The following is a 14,310-nucleotide window of genomic DNA, read 5'->3' as shown; positions in this document are numbered from 1 at the left end:
AAAATGAAATTTTGGGTTCCTATAATAAAAAGTGCCAAATTCGCAACTGCTATGTTTGCGACATTCGTTAAACTTTTTTCGTTTTATAACTGTTATTACTCACTCCTTCACTGTAAAATAGAACTGTCTTGTAAATTAAATTGTAAATCCTGTATATAATAATTAACATTGTACTACATGTAATTCATAAGGGAGCAGGCATTAAGCGGCCAATCTGGTCTTGTTCTGCTCCCGACCACAATCAATATCATGTATTTCATTAATGCACCTTGTAAATTTTGTTGGTCGAATAAATATTCATATTCATATTCATATTCATCAGCATTTATATTTTTTACCACTTCTGCACCCAAACCGATTTAATTGAGTGTGATCATGAGGTCATCAAACCTGTGAAAAGAAGTATTGATCGCTGCATGTTGTCGACGTTTCTTAACCTATTCAAAATCAAAAGTTAACAATCTTTTTTGTATCACCCATGGCTGAAAGTGAAACGACCTAGTTCTGATAGTGAGACATTGAAGTAGTTTGACAAACTATTCTAAACCTTCTGGCAGTGTTGATCTACACAGGAAATGGTCAGGCGCAATGTGCTCACCTGTGGTCAAAGAAAGGAGAGAGGTTGTGACTATTACTGACACCGATGGAGGTTGTAAGTATTATACTACCGTCTCCAGTGGAAGGTTGTGGTTATTACTGTTGTATTCTGTACCACGTGACCGTGCGATAATTGTTACTTTTGTATGGCATTACTCTATGATGACGTCATGGAACAAAAATGGCAGTGTGAAGTTTGCAGTTCTGGCCGTATATCAAATCAACGTAATGATTAGTATGATAAAATAAATATCACACTTCAAGCCACGAAATAGTAAAAATTATTCAACGGTGAACAAATTATTCCATGAGGCCAATATATGACCATCTCCAGTGGAAGATAGTAACTATTACTGTCGCCAATGGAAGGTTGCGACTATTGCTGTCTCCAGTGGAAGGTTGTGACTATTACTGTCGCCATTGGAAGGTTGTGACTATTACTGTCGCCAATGGAAGGTTGCGACTATTGCTGTCTCCAGTGGAAGGTTGTGACTATTACTGTCGCCATAGGAAGGTTGCAACTATTACTGTATCTATAGATTCATGCACTTGATTGGGAACAACGTTTACATGACATAGTGTTGGCCGTCGTCACGTCACCATGCATTTTACATTAGTGTAACGTGACGTGACGTGACGTTTTCGTGGAAGGTTGTGGATATTGCCATCTCCAGTGGAAGGTTGTGACTATTGCCATATCCAGTGGAAGGTTGTGATTATTGCTATCTCCAGTGGAAGGTTGTGGCTATTGCCATCTCCAGTGGAAGGTTGTGGCTATTGCCATCTCCAGTGGAAGGTTGTGATTATTGCAATATCCAGTGGAAGGTTGTGATTATTGCCATCTCCAGTGGAAGGTTGTGGCTATTGCCATCTCCAATGGAAGGTTGTGGATATTGCCATCTCCAATGGAAGGTTGTGATTATTGCCATCTCCAGTGGAAAGTTGTGGCTATTGCCATCTCCAGTGGAAGGTTGTGATTATTGCAATATCCAGTGGAAGGTTGTGATTATTGCCATCTCCAGTGGAAGGTTGTGGCTATTGCCATCTCCAATGGAAGGTTGTGGATATTGCCATCTCCAATGGAAGGTTGTGACTATTGCCATATCCAGTGGAAGGTTGTGATTATTGCCATCTCCAGTGGAAGGTTGTGATTATTGCCATCTCCAGTGCATGGTTGTGGCTATTGCAATATCCAGTGGAAGGTTGTGGCTATTACCGTCTCAAGTGGAAGGTTGTGACTATCATCGTATCCAGTGGTAGGTTGTGACTATTATCGTTTCCAGTGGAAGGTTGTGACTATTGCCCTCTCCATGGTAGGGCATGACTATTGCCTTCTCGAATGGGAGGTGCAGAATTGAAGATAAAGCTGTGGGATCAATTTTTTGATTGGCACAAAACGGTGACAGCCAATATCAGATGCAGATGAAGAAATGGCATCAAGCAGTTTGGTCCCTTAACAAACCCTCCAAACAAATGGCCTTTACATGTAGTGTAATGCGGGTGATCTACCCGCTTCCCGTCAAGTTCCCACAAAACTATGAAATAAAATGGCTACAAATGTTTCCAGGGCAGAGACATCTATTCATCCACGACCAGAAGTGGGGCACAGTCAATAGAGCTTATTAAAATGTCAAGATGTGGTAAATACATGGCTGTGGTGGATCTAAGTGGAATTTATTCTCTATCTGTGGGAAATTCTAAATCTTCATCATGCTTTTTGACAACATATTTCAGAAAATGTGAGCTCACTGCTCAGTTTAGAACTCGTACTTTGATACGGCCAATATCAATTCGTGACGATTTGACAGATATGCTGTGCTGAGGTCATTTTTCTCAGGCATTTGGTATTGGAATGTTGTAATATTTTATTATGATATTGGTAAAGGGTTCTTCTAAACACATATAAAATTTGGTGAAGATTGACTGGCTCCAGCGGTACTTTTTTCACCAAAACCTATAAACAGAAATGTACACGTAAGGTACACCGTGTCTAATACAGGGTTCTGGCCTCCACGTTGATAGTAACCAGCACCCGGCCCCCTCACTCAAAATTTTTTGTGACCGCATGCGCGTACGGGAAATGTACGGAAAAGGGTCACTTTTTCAGGTTTGAGGTACGGAGAAAACCCCGTTCAAACCATGAAGAAAGGGTCAATTTTGCCGATCAGTTCCGTTCAATTTCTGTAAAAAGGGTATGCTGAGAGTCCCATTAATGTGCGCCCCGTATTTTAGGGTCCACACCCCGTATTTAAGGGTATCCTTTTTGTTCGGTAAACGACCACGCCGCAGACACGTGCTTTCTCCCGGTTTTTCTCACTCAACGAGGACCCCTACTTAAGGGGTCTATCATTTTCTGTGTTCCCTACCAAAGGGGGTCACTCTGAAATTCTGGTACAATTCTGGCATAGGTACCCTCTAAATTAATGGAGTGAGGGGGCCGGGAACCAGCACACATGACTGACGATAAAAGACAACATATTTTCACTCAAAATCATTGTTTAATTCACCTGAAAATGTTTACAGCTTCATATACCAGTCTTTTATTTGTACACATACAGTAGAACCGGTGGTGCCAAGATATTCAGTTTTGACAGCACTGCATATGTGCAGTAGAACCCCTCTATTAAGGACACCTTCGGAACTGACTAGTGCTGTCCTTAATAGAGAGGTGTCCTGAATAGAGAGGTCAAATTGAATTGAAACAACCAATTTTTGACCAAAACTAGTGTCCTTAATAGAGAGGCTGTCCTTAATAGAGAGGTGTCCGCTAAGGGAGGTTCTACTGTACATGGAGATTAGTTTTTATTCATTTAAGATCTCTTTGTACACATGTATGTAGATTAAAGACCCAATGCACATATCTATCTGTATCGAAACAGTACCATGCTTGGAAGTCATGCATGTAGCAGAGGGTGTTGATTGATTGTTCAATAGTGGTAAACATCCATCAAGTTTTAATAAGAATTCATTAAATGAGAATTTCTTTTCACTAAAAGTATTAGAAAAAGGCCTAACTCTAGTTTCCAGTGAAACTCAAAAACGTGGACAAAACAAAATTCAATCAGCCGGGTATATCTTTTTTATTTTGGGGCCATTTTAAATCTCAAAATCAAACTATCAAACCCGGCAACATTAAAAAAGCCAATAGGGAAATAATAGACAATTCCAACCATATGCAGCAAACGGAATCAAAATCGGTCCATCTAATGCAGAGTCACAAATTATTTTAGATGTTGATATTAAGTCGAAAGGCACACATAAAATGCTTACATGCCATCCCCTATTTAAAGTGAAACTAACGCTCCTTGTGGTATGTGGTTTGGGACAAAGGCCAAATGCCTAGCTAACAACTAACAAAATCTTAGTTGACAACTCCCTGGCAATGTTCTTAGCAGGGTTTTATGAATAGGAAAATAGCAGCATACTATGGAGCAGCCAACTAGGCATTTGGCAGTCTGCTATGGCCTAGTTGGCTGCTAGTTTAGCAGGGTTTTATGAATATGGGCCCTGTTCTATAGGACCACTATTTCATGTATATATTTGAGCGATATAACTATCTGTGCAGTCTTTCCAAAAGGAAGCACCTGCTTCTTCGCAAGGTCTAGTCAAATTTCGGCCGGTGTCGTGGAGCTGCTCCGCCCTCACAAATACCACCACCACCGTGTTGAGCCTTGATTTCAGTCTGCTCACCATATTCGTGCACTCCGTGGAGTAGTTGATGGTTGGGAATCAGTTGATGGTGTGGGTGGCACGTCTATATTACCCGATTACAGTTCCCTTTCTCCGAGTTCGTCTGCTGATGGATCTCCAGGGTTTTGTTGTGGGCAACCTGGAATGAAAGTGAGAAACCTTAACATTACATTCATGTTCACTTTGGCTGTGTTGGTTAGAAATTATCTTGTTGAAAAGTCAGTCAAACAGCCCCACCTGGCAAGTTATCTATATTCTGGGGTAGGAAACAGGTTTTATTAGAGAATTTGTACATGTTTTGGTGATGCTAATGCATTGATAAAACTAATGTGCACAATTTACTGCTACCTTGGACAGTTTCTTCGATAGGTCTAGCACCTTTTAAAATTCCATTCAGCATTGCATCACCATAGTGTTATCTGGAGCTATCTCCTTCTCACCAAAACCAGCACCACCATGTGGAGCCTTTGATTTTAGTCTCCTCACCAGGCACTGCTCGTCTCTCCGAGGTCCCACTCTGTGTAGTAGGTGGCTGTTGGGAATCTGAATGTGTGCCCTGCCCTTCAGGCCCTTGACTATCCTGTTCTTGGTTTTCATTAGTCAAACGACGCATCTCTTCAGGATTCGGTCCTCTTGCATCATGTTCAATACCTGGAATAAAAGTCGGAAATCTAGGCACATACATTGATGTTCAGTTTGGTTGTATTGGTTTGATATTTTGTTCGTGAAAAGTCAGTCAAATAGCTCCATCCAGCAAGCCGTCAGTGGCATGTAACAGATTATTGAAGAATTTGTGCTCCGTAAAACAGGCCATTTTTGCCAGCTGTGAGTAACTTTGCTACCTCTTCAGTAATCAATAAAGACAGCTAAAGAGTACAGTGGAACCGCGCTCAGTGATCACCTCTGGAAGGAGGATACCCTCTATAATTATGAACGATTTTGGTCCCAAATTTGCATTAAGTTTGATCTTTTGTGACCATTTCAAAATTTTGTATAAATTCCTGAAGAGAATCGACATAAAACTTTAGTCCTAATGGCTGGCAAGAGTGGACAAAATTCAGAATTATGCCACGGCATAAATAGGAATTGTGATGCACCATAAATCAACCAATCAAAACATCGGATCTCGTGAATTATGCCACTGCAGAATTCAGAATTATGCCAAGGCATAAATAGGAATTGTGGTGTGGAATAATTCGACCAATCAGAAAGTGGCAATCGTTTTATTTATGGGGCGGCATAAATCGCACTTCCGTCCCCAATTCCTGTTTATGCCGTGGCATAATTCACGAGATCCGATGATTTGAATGGTTGATATATGGTGCACCACAATGCCGATCTACTTCCGTCCTGCATAAATGACACTTCCGTCTATGGCTGGCGCGAGTGGACAGAATTCAGAATTATGCCACGGCATCAATCGGAATTGTGGTGCACCATAAAATCGACCAATCGAAACCTCGGATCTCGTGAATTATGCCGCGGCATAAATAGGAATTACTAACCCGCCATTGATGACATTCAAAATATTAAAATCAGCTACAAGCGATAAGCATTGTTTATCAACTTTATACTAAGCACTATCAATGATTTATACATGTATCAGGCTATTCTGGAAAAAAATGCATGCATATCTTTTAAAGTTGTATATCTGAGGGATGGATGCAAATTAAGAAAAGTTCACCAGTTCTTATGTAAATTCTTTGATGGCCTGCAAAAATTCATCCCCTTTATAGATCCATGGATTGACACTTTTGCCTGTGTTATTGGTGGCTTGTGTCGGCGGCACCGTCTCCCATCACAAGGATGTATACAAGTTCAACTGGATTTCGCCAAACGGGCTTGACATCAACCAGGTAGACTATGCGGTAAACAACAAGTGGAAGAGATCCCTACGCGATCTTCAGGGGTGCCGATGCTCACAGCAACTGTTGTATAGTAATTGTAAAACCTTTCTTATGAGTAGCACTGTAATGTGTAATTCTTGGGAATAAAGTGTGCAGGATTATTGGAATTGGGTTCAGATAAGATACCGGTGGATAATCGTGGAAAATTCCCACGGTCTACTTATAATCCTCCATTCTCCCCAGCGTGATCAATTACGTCATCAATTACGTCAGCATTGATGCGGCTCCTCATTGGATGGAGACGCATCAACGTTGCCCCCTGATTGGTGCAGACAAAGCTGCGCGTGAATACAAAACAGCTGTCCGCACGCTCTCGGCAGAGAGAGATAGAGAGAGAGAGAGAGTTAGTCCAGTCTCCCGAGTATTTCTAGTCACGTGCACGAATCGTCATCCCGACGAACTACTTTATCAATTATGACTTTGGTGTGTATAATTTTGTGAAGCAGTGTTAGAATAAAGGATCCGGAGGTTAGAAGGCAAATTCAGGACTTCTTACTTTTGTAACCTGTGGAAATACAAAGCTCTGCATGCTGCTTATGCTTTGGATTTCACTGATGAGACAGGTTCTGCTCATGAATCCACCACCTATAGAGGCGACATCTATGCCTCACAGACTGAACTTTAATTGTGATTTCAATATTCATTTGTCTCATGCCGAGGGTAACCATGGCATGATTGCCCCGTCTGTGTTGTCCACTAAGCAACAGGATGATTTGTCTAGGCTCACTTGGCAATCTCACTCAGAGTTTGATTTGTTTTTAAACATCTCAAGTGACTTCTTGTTGTCGTTGTTATGGTAATGATGTCATTTGGTGTTTGCAACAAGACGTTGCTATATTGCTTATCAAAAACAAATCTTTACGAGAATAATTATTTCACCCTCATTGCTATTTTTATAAAAGCTAGTGAGTTGTTAGTTGGATAATTGTAGAAACATCTATTAGCTATAGATGTGATATTTTTTACTACTTGTCTTCATTGAAGCTTTGTGCAACAGTATTCATTCTATTGAACAGTTCTCCAGTTTGAATATTTTATTTTAAATACATGTACTTCATTTTATTGGATGTTTGTACGGCTACATTTTAGCAAAGCCAACTCTCATCAGTCTTGGGACTGATTTATTTTCGTGATGGGTTTCTGTCTCCAAGCAGTGCTTGTGGCAATTGCTGTTTCGAGACACCTCACACAATAGTGTATGATTTAAGCAATTTGGATACTTTTGCGCCAACAATATTTTTTTTCGTTGAGGTTTTGTAAATACGCGTGTCATCCAGAAGTTCTTCGAGTTAAACTTTAATTTTCACAGTTTTCAGATGCCTCGTCGACCGGTCCAGTCATTTTCGCAATATTCCCAGCAGAGGTTCCGACACTTCATTGTATCATTGCATATTTTAACATGCTGTTTTGCATGAGATAAATGATTCAATGTATAATTATATTGTAACCTTATGATCATACTTTGTCATGAATGAAGTGGTCATTCATTAGTAAGTGGAACAAAATACAAATATTGTAACTAAGTTCGGCCGCTGGCTGAACACTGTTGGGAACCCCGAACCATATGATGTAATTTAAGTTCATTCGCTGAATGAACACCTCGTTTAAAGCCTTATTATCATTGATTGTACCCCATTCAACAATACTATGTGTTAAGCCAAATTCATATTCCTCTAATTGTTATTAAAAAATATATATATATATTTTAACTTCGTAAAATATTTTACCAGTTCCGCGGAATGTTGCATAGTAATTGTAAAACCTTTCTTATGAGTAGCACAGACTGTAATGTGTAATTCTTGGGAATTAAGTGTGCGGGCCTATTGGAATTGGGTTCAGATAAGATACCGGTGGATAATCGTGGAAAATTCCCACGGTCTACTTATAATCCTCCATTCTCCCCAGCGTGATCAATTACGTGATCAATTACGTCAGCATTGATGCGGCTCCTCATTGGATGGAGACGCATCAACGTTGCCCCCTGATTGGTGCGGACAAAGCTGTGCGTGAATACAAAACAGCTGCCCGCACGCTCTCGGCAGAGAGAGATAGAGAGAGAGCGAGAGAGAGTTATTCCAGTCTCCCGAGTATTTCTAGTCACGTGCACGAATCGTCATCCTGACGAACTATTTTATCAATTATGACTTTGGTGTGTATAAATTTGTGAAGCAGTGTTAGAATAAAGGATCCGGACGTTAGAAGGCAAATTCAGGACTTCTTACTTTTGTAACCTGTGGAAATACAACACAACCACCACTTATGCTACTTACTAACCCCTTTATGCCATGGCATGTAATACTGTGATATATATTCCTCGATATATTGTGTGTTCTATGCCCCGTAGCACTTTAACAGATGAGAGACTAATAGTTAGTCATATCATATACAGTATTTCACAATGTTTTCCTTACTTTTCTTGTTATTTTCAGTAAACATGGTAAACTTCCCTCACTTCTGACTGATGAAATGTAGCCCTATCTCAAGGGAATTCCCTCAAAATGCAAAACTAACAAAAATGTTTCTCCATAATCACTCCAAGTTAAAAAATTAAACCCCTCAAGCACATACTCGATATCAATCTTAACCACATAAAATTTTCGCTTGCATACCCTCTAAACTGAAGGAGGAGTTAAATAACAAAGTATTACACCACTACGGCCAGTATAGTAGTGAACACGTCTTGTCCCAGAATCTTTCCCCAGTAGCCCATCTTATATTAGGGCTTTGAGAATCGTTGTGCTTCAGAATTTCTCATTACTGGCCTAGGGGGCACTCGACTTACCTAACAACTTCTTCCAAAAGTTCTGAACGCGCTCGTATTTCCGGCTAGCTAGTATCAGACCGACGATGACGGCAACAATGGCAAGGAAAATTATAGGAATCAGAACTGATTCCAGCACTATAAGTGTGGTTTCATCACATGGAGGACATAGTGCAGTAGTTGTGTCGACTGCTGTAGTTGGGTTGGTTACTGCTGTAGATGGGGATGTAAAAGCAGGTAGAGCAGTTGTTTCAGTGTCCGCCTTGGCGTAGAGGTATTCATAGCAACCTGGGGGAAAAAAATTGGTGAAAATCACGCTTAGCCTACTACAATATAGGCGCCATATTGCACTGACCTCAGCCAGGCTGGACTTGGGTCCCTTCTCACCTTGGAATAGCTCCCCAACCTTGGGCAACTTACACCAAGGCAAGATGGTCAAACATGATATGGAATGCAGGTTTTCTCCAACTCACACCGCTTCATGACGCAGTTACCATACGTGTCTGACTAGTAGCTGAGAAGAGCATGCACAATCCAATTTTCATGACTTGTTTACAAATGACAGTACTGTTTTATCACAAAATATTGTAGTCGTTAGGACTTTGAGGGAATAAAAAATCCCATTGTGCACATTAAAATCTGAACAATGAATGCTAGGATCAGGGATGTCAACTCTTCTAAATGCTTAATTTAACAACTGGAATGGAAAGATCTCTGTCTGAACTCACTGTGGATTTTTGAATTTTTAAAATTGGATTAAAAAAAATATTGGTGATCAAAGGACAATAATTTTACAACAAAAATTTCGGGTGTCTAGAAAACTAAGATCTAAGACCCACTATGAAACTTAGACCCTGGATACTATGAAACTGAGACCCACTAGGAAAATGATGACATTTAGGAGGTACCTATAATTCCTTCTTCTCAGATCTGCATAGATGTACCAAGTGTTGTATTTGCACAGGTTACAAACGTAATAAGTCCTGAATTTGCCTTCTAACGTCCGGATCCTTTATTCTAACACTGCTTCACAAAATTATACACACCAAAGTCATAATTGATAAAATAGTTCGTCGGGATGACGATTCGTGCACGTGATTATAAAATACTCGGGAGACTGGAATAACTCTCTATCGCTCTCTTTCTATCTCTCTCTCTGCCGAGAGCGTGCGGACAGCTGTTTTGTATTCAAGCGCAGCTTTGTCTGCACCAATCAGGGGGCAACGTTGATGCGTCTCCATCCAATGAGGAGCCGCATCAATGCTGACGTAATTGATCACGCTGGGGAGAATGGAGGATTAAAAGTAGACCGTGGGAATTTTCACAGGTATCTTATCTGAACCCAATTCCAATAATCCCGCACACTTAATTCCAAGAATTACACATTACAGTGCTACTCATAAGAAAGGTTTTACAATTACTATACAACACAAGGTTGAGATGAACCCTTCCACTGCTGCCACCACTGCTAATCAACCAAAGTTGAGATGGTGGTGGTTGGGTGGGTGGGGGGGGGGGGGGGGGGGTAGTATTGCCCCTATACCTAAACACTTCCACTACTGGTTGAAAAATGATGGAGAATCCATCCATAAGATTGAAATTTGCTGGAAATCCACAAATTGTACAGGGTCTTAGGTCTTAGTTTCGTAGTGAGTCTTAGGTCTTAGGTCTTAGTTTTCTAGACACCCCAAAATTTTCAGACTTTTTACCTTTGCTTATATTTTGGTACCGTGCAGGATTGACTCTGTCCCCCCTTCCCTCTGTATGTCGTCTGTAATGTACACTCACCTTTACAAAATGTCTTGCAGTTTTCATTTTTAGTGCCACATGAATTGCTGCATGTTTCAAAAAGTCCAGAGGCACTCTTGTATTTCTCAGTATCACAGATATTTGCTCCGGACATCTTTTCAGCTGATCAGACAAGGACAGATTGTTATAAAGATTGCTGAAAGGGAAAAGAATTTTGAATTTATCCGCCCTTTGGGTGCCTGACGTGCACACTCATTCATAACATTACTGAATATGCCCACACCTCTACAAAAAAGCCTTCACACGAGCAAGGACGATTGAAGAAGTCACCAATATTAATGTGGAGTCGCATGAGCTGAACAAATATATGACCTGCAAAAAAACACATTACTTCAAAGTGTCTTTTAGTATAACAAGTATTGCGGAAATTTTGTTATTGAACAAATCAATCGATTTATTGATTGATAAGTTTTTGTGGGCTTGTGATAAACTAGGCCAACACAAATTCAATACTTTTTGGCTCACCGTAGGGGAGTCTATGTAATTCCGCAGTGTCCGTCGTCCGTCGTCGTCGTCCGTCGTCCGTCGTCCGTCGTCCGTCGTCCGTCGTCCGTCGTCCGTCGTCCGTCGTCCGTCGTCGTATCCTATTTCAAAAACAGTGGCACGTTTCTTAACCGCTAGGGCTATGAACTTGAAACTTTGTACACAGCACCCCCTAGGTCAGGTGACCTCTGAGACTGAATTTCGGTCCGATCTGATTCTCAACTTGGCCACCAGGTGGCCAAATGTCGATATCTAAAAAGTGTGATATCTCGCTTATTAGTGACTTGTTTTCGATGAAACTTGTGTTGTAGGTACTCATAGCAAATATACATCTTATATCATACGGGTTTTTAATTTGACCTACTTTTCAAGTTCACAGAGGTCATATGGCGTAAATTGGCCGTTAGAGTGTAAACTATGGCACGTTTCTTAACCACTAAAGCTATGAACTAGAAACTTAGTACATATAACCCCCTATATCACATAGCCTCTGGTGCTGAATTTCAGTTTGATCTGATCCTCAACTTTGCCACCAGGGGCCAAAAGTGGAAATCTAAAAAGTGTTATATCTCACTTATAAGTGACTTGTTTTCGATAAAATTTTTATGGTAGGTACTCTCAGGAAGAATACATCACATATCATACGGGTTCTCAATTTGACCTACTTTTCAAGGTCACAGAGGTCATATGGCGTAAATTGGCCGTTAGAGTGTAAACTATGGCACGTTTCTTAACCACTAAAGCTATGAACTTGAAACTTGGTACATATAACCCCCTATATCACATAGCCTCTGGTGCTGAATTTCAGTTTGATCTGATTCTCAACTTTGCCACCAGGGGGCCAAAAGTGGATATCTAAAAAGTGTGATATCTCGCTTATAAGTGACTTGTTTTCGATACAATTTTTATGGTAGGTACTCTTAGGAAGAATACATCACATGTCTTACGGGTTTTCAATTTGACCTACTTTTCAAGGTCACAGAGGTCATGTGGCGTAAATTGGCCGTTAGAGTGTAAACTATGGCACGTTTCTTAACCAGTAAAGCTATGAACTTGAAACTTGGTGCATATAACCCCCTACATCAGATAACCTTTGATGGCGAATTTTGGCCTGATCTGATTCTTTATTCGGCCACCAGGGGGCCATAATGGAAAAAGGAAGAAGTGCAATATCTTGCTTATTTGAGTGAATTGTTTTCGATAAAATTTTTATGGCAGGGACTTCTAGCAAGGATACACCACATGTCCTACGATTTTTGGATTTGACCTCCTTTTCTAGGTCACAGAGGTCAAATGGCGTAAATTGGCCATTAGAGTGTAACTATGGCACGTTTCTTAACTGCTGAAGCTATGAACTTGAAAGTTGGTACATGTAACCCCCTACATCAGATAATCTCTGACACCGAATTTTGGCCTGATCTGATTCTTGATTTGGCCACCAGGGGGTCAAAACTGAAAAAGTAGGACGTGCAATATCTCGCTTATTAATGACTTTTTTTCGATGAATTTTTTATTGCAGGGACTCTTAGCAATCACACGATATTGATCTTGTTGATTTCATAGACAATTATTGGTTGGATCATAAACTTATATATACTGCCCTGTCTTATTACTTGACATCAATACACATCTAAAAAAAGGCTTCATGCCTGATTGTGTTCACCATATTCACCTCTAAACTAAGCATGATCCTGCCTACTAAAAGATGTATACGGTGAGCACAATGGCCCCTGGCCGTTTCATTAACAATAACGGTGTTTACGTACATGGAAACCTCACTTTCTCGGACCAGATAATGCGTTCATAGTCCATCAAACAACTCACGAAGTACAAAAGTAGGCCCATCCTTTTATAGCGGCATGACGTTATGGGCACTCGGTCGTCAACTATTCTCTTTCAGTTTTGGAACTATCGTTGGAGATTGGAGGAGATAGAGGCGCAGAGTCTTAGCATACCAGCATAAATCCCAAAGCCCACGGCTCTGTGCCACTAAGTATTATTTAAAAAACCAAAAAAAACGCCCCTCCCCCCTTTCACATGTAGTTGGCTGTGACATTCTGTGTACCGATACGCATCTGATGGTTCCCAGTAATTTATCCCATCTTGATATCGACAGAGTGGGCACATTACTTTATACCGCTAAGGATACTTTGTGAGCTAGCAGGCTTGACCTATCAATTCACTGGGTGCACCTGCTAAATTTGTCCAACCTAGCCAAATAGGAAATGCATTGGAATTATTAGTAAGTTGGCTTTTCGGTCGTGACATATGCCCATTCCTGACACAATTCTAGATACATGTCTGGGCTTTCTCATGGGTGTACCAAATGGAAGGGGCAGGCGGGAAATGCCCCCCAGACATCAGAAGTCAATAAAAATGTGCTTTGGACAATGATTTTGGTCGAAAAATTTCCAAAACTCTCATTTTGCCACACACACACCCCTTGAGAGCATTTGGCTCCCAATACCACAAAGCTAGCGACAGGTCAGATTCCAAAGCTTGGCTAAAGATTTTGAAAGATAACACCACAATCTGGCATTAGACTGACTGTCGGCACTTACCGCCCAGATAGACTGAGATCTTGAAGAATATTTCCACTCGGCTGATGGATCCGCCCCAAAACTGGTTGTATTTGTAATACTATGGACAGAAAAAAGACAATATACTTACTTACATACTTACAATATACTATAATGATTTTGAATAACTCCAAATAGCAATCGAATATTATCAAAGATCAATCCTGTCTCAAGTTGTTTGATCTGAATACCTGCATTAGTTATTGTGTCATCACTTCTGCACGCACCCAAACCGATTTAATTGAGTGTGATCATTGGGTCACCCAATCTGTGAAAAAAAGTATTGTCGACGTTTCTTAACCTAGAAGTAATATTACAGGTTATTCAAAATCAAAGTTAATAATCTTTTTATGTCGCCCATGGCCGAAAGTGAAACGACCTAGTTCTGATAGTGAGACATTGAAGTATTTTGGCAAACTATTCTAAACCTTCTGGCAGTGTTGATCTACACAGTGAAATGGCCAGGCGCCATGTGCTCACCTGT

General features: G+C 40.6%; 1 protein-coding gene across 4 annotated transcripts; it reads right to left on the bottom strand.

The window, feature by feature from the left end:
- Window positions 1-3,083: 3,083 nt before the first annotated feature.
- LOC135490751 (uncharacterized) lies at window positions 3,084-14,043 on the bottom strand. Of its 4 annotated transcripts, none has more exons than XM_064776197.1 (5): window positions 13,918-14,043; window positions 10,744-10,900; window positions 8,977-9,243; window positions 4,774-4,938; window positions 3,084-4,426 (listed from the first exon to the last, which is right to left on the bottom strand). In XM_064776197.1, the coding sequence occupies exons 2-5, from the start codon at window positions 10,856-10,858 to the stop codon at window positions 4,365-4,367; spliced, it is 609 nt and encodes a 202-aa protein (XP_064632267.1). In that variant the 5' UTR covers window positions 10,859-10,900; window positions 13,918-14,043; the 3' UTR covers window positions 3,084-4,364. The 4 variants fall into 4 exon arrangements, with proteins under 4 accessions (XP_064632267.1, XP_064632268.1, XP_064632266.1 ...); XM_064776198.1 differs by having other exon boundaries at window positions 13,930-14,043; XM_064776196.1 differs by lacking the exon at window positions 13,918-14,043 and adding an exon at window positions 13,809-13,901.
- Window positions 14,044-14,310: the final 267 nt, after the last annotated feature.

The sequence above is a fragment of the Lineus longissimus genome, chromosome 7, assembly GCF_910592395.1.
Source record: "Lineus longissimus chromosome 7, tnLinLong1.2, whole genome shotgun sequence".
Lineage (NCBI taxonomy): Eukaryota > Metazoa > Nemertea > Pilidiophora > Heteronemertea > Lineidae > Lineus > Lineus longissimus.
The sequence above is the reverse complement of the archived record's forward strand: the minus strand, read 5'-3'. Positions and strand labels throughout refer to the sequence as shown.

Coding starts and splice junctions, on each gene's coding strand:
- LOC135490751 (XM_064776197.1), bottom strand. CDS start 10,858: ATGTCCGGAGCAAATATCTGTGATACTGAGAAATACAAGAGTGCCTCT. Junction 9,244..10,743: donor CTGCAAGACATTTTGTAAAG/GTGAGTGTACAT, acceptor TTTTTCCCCCAG/GTTGCTATGAATACCTCTAC. Junction 4,427..4,773: donor GGAGAGACGAGCAGTGCCTG/GTGAGGAGACTA, acceptor CTTTCATTCCAG/GTTGCCCACAACAAAACCCT.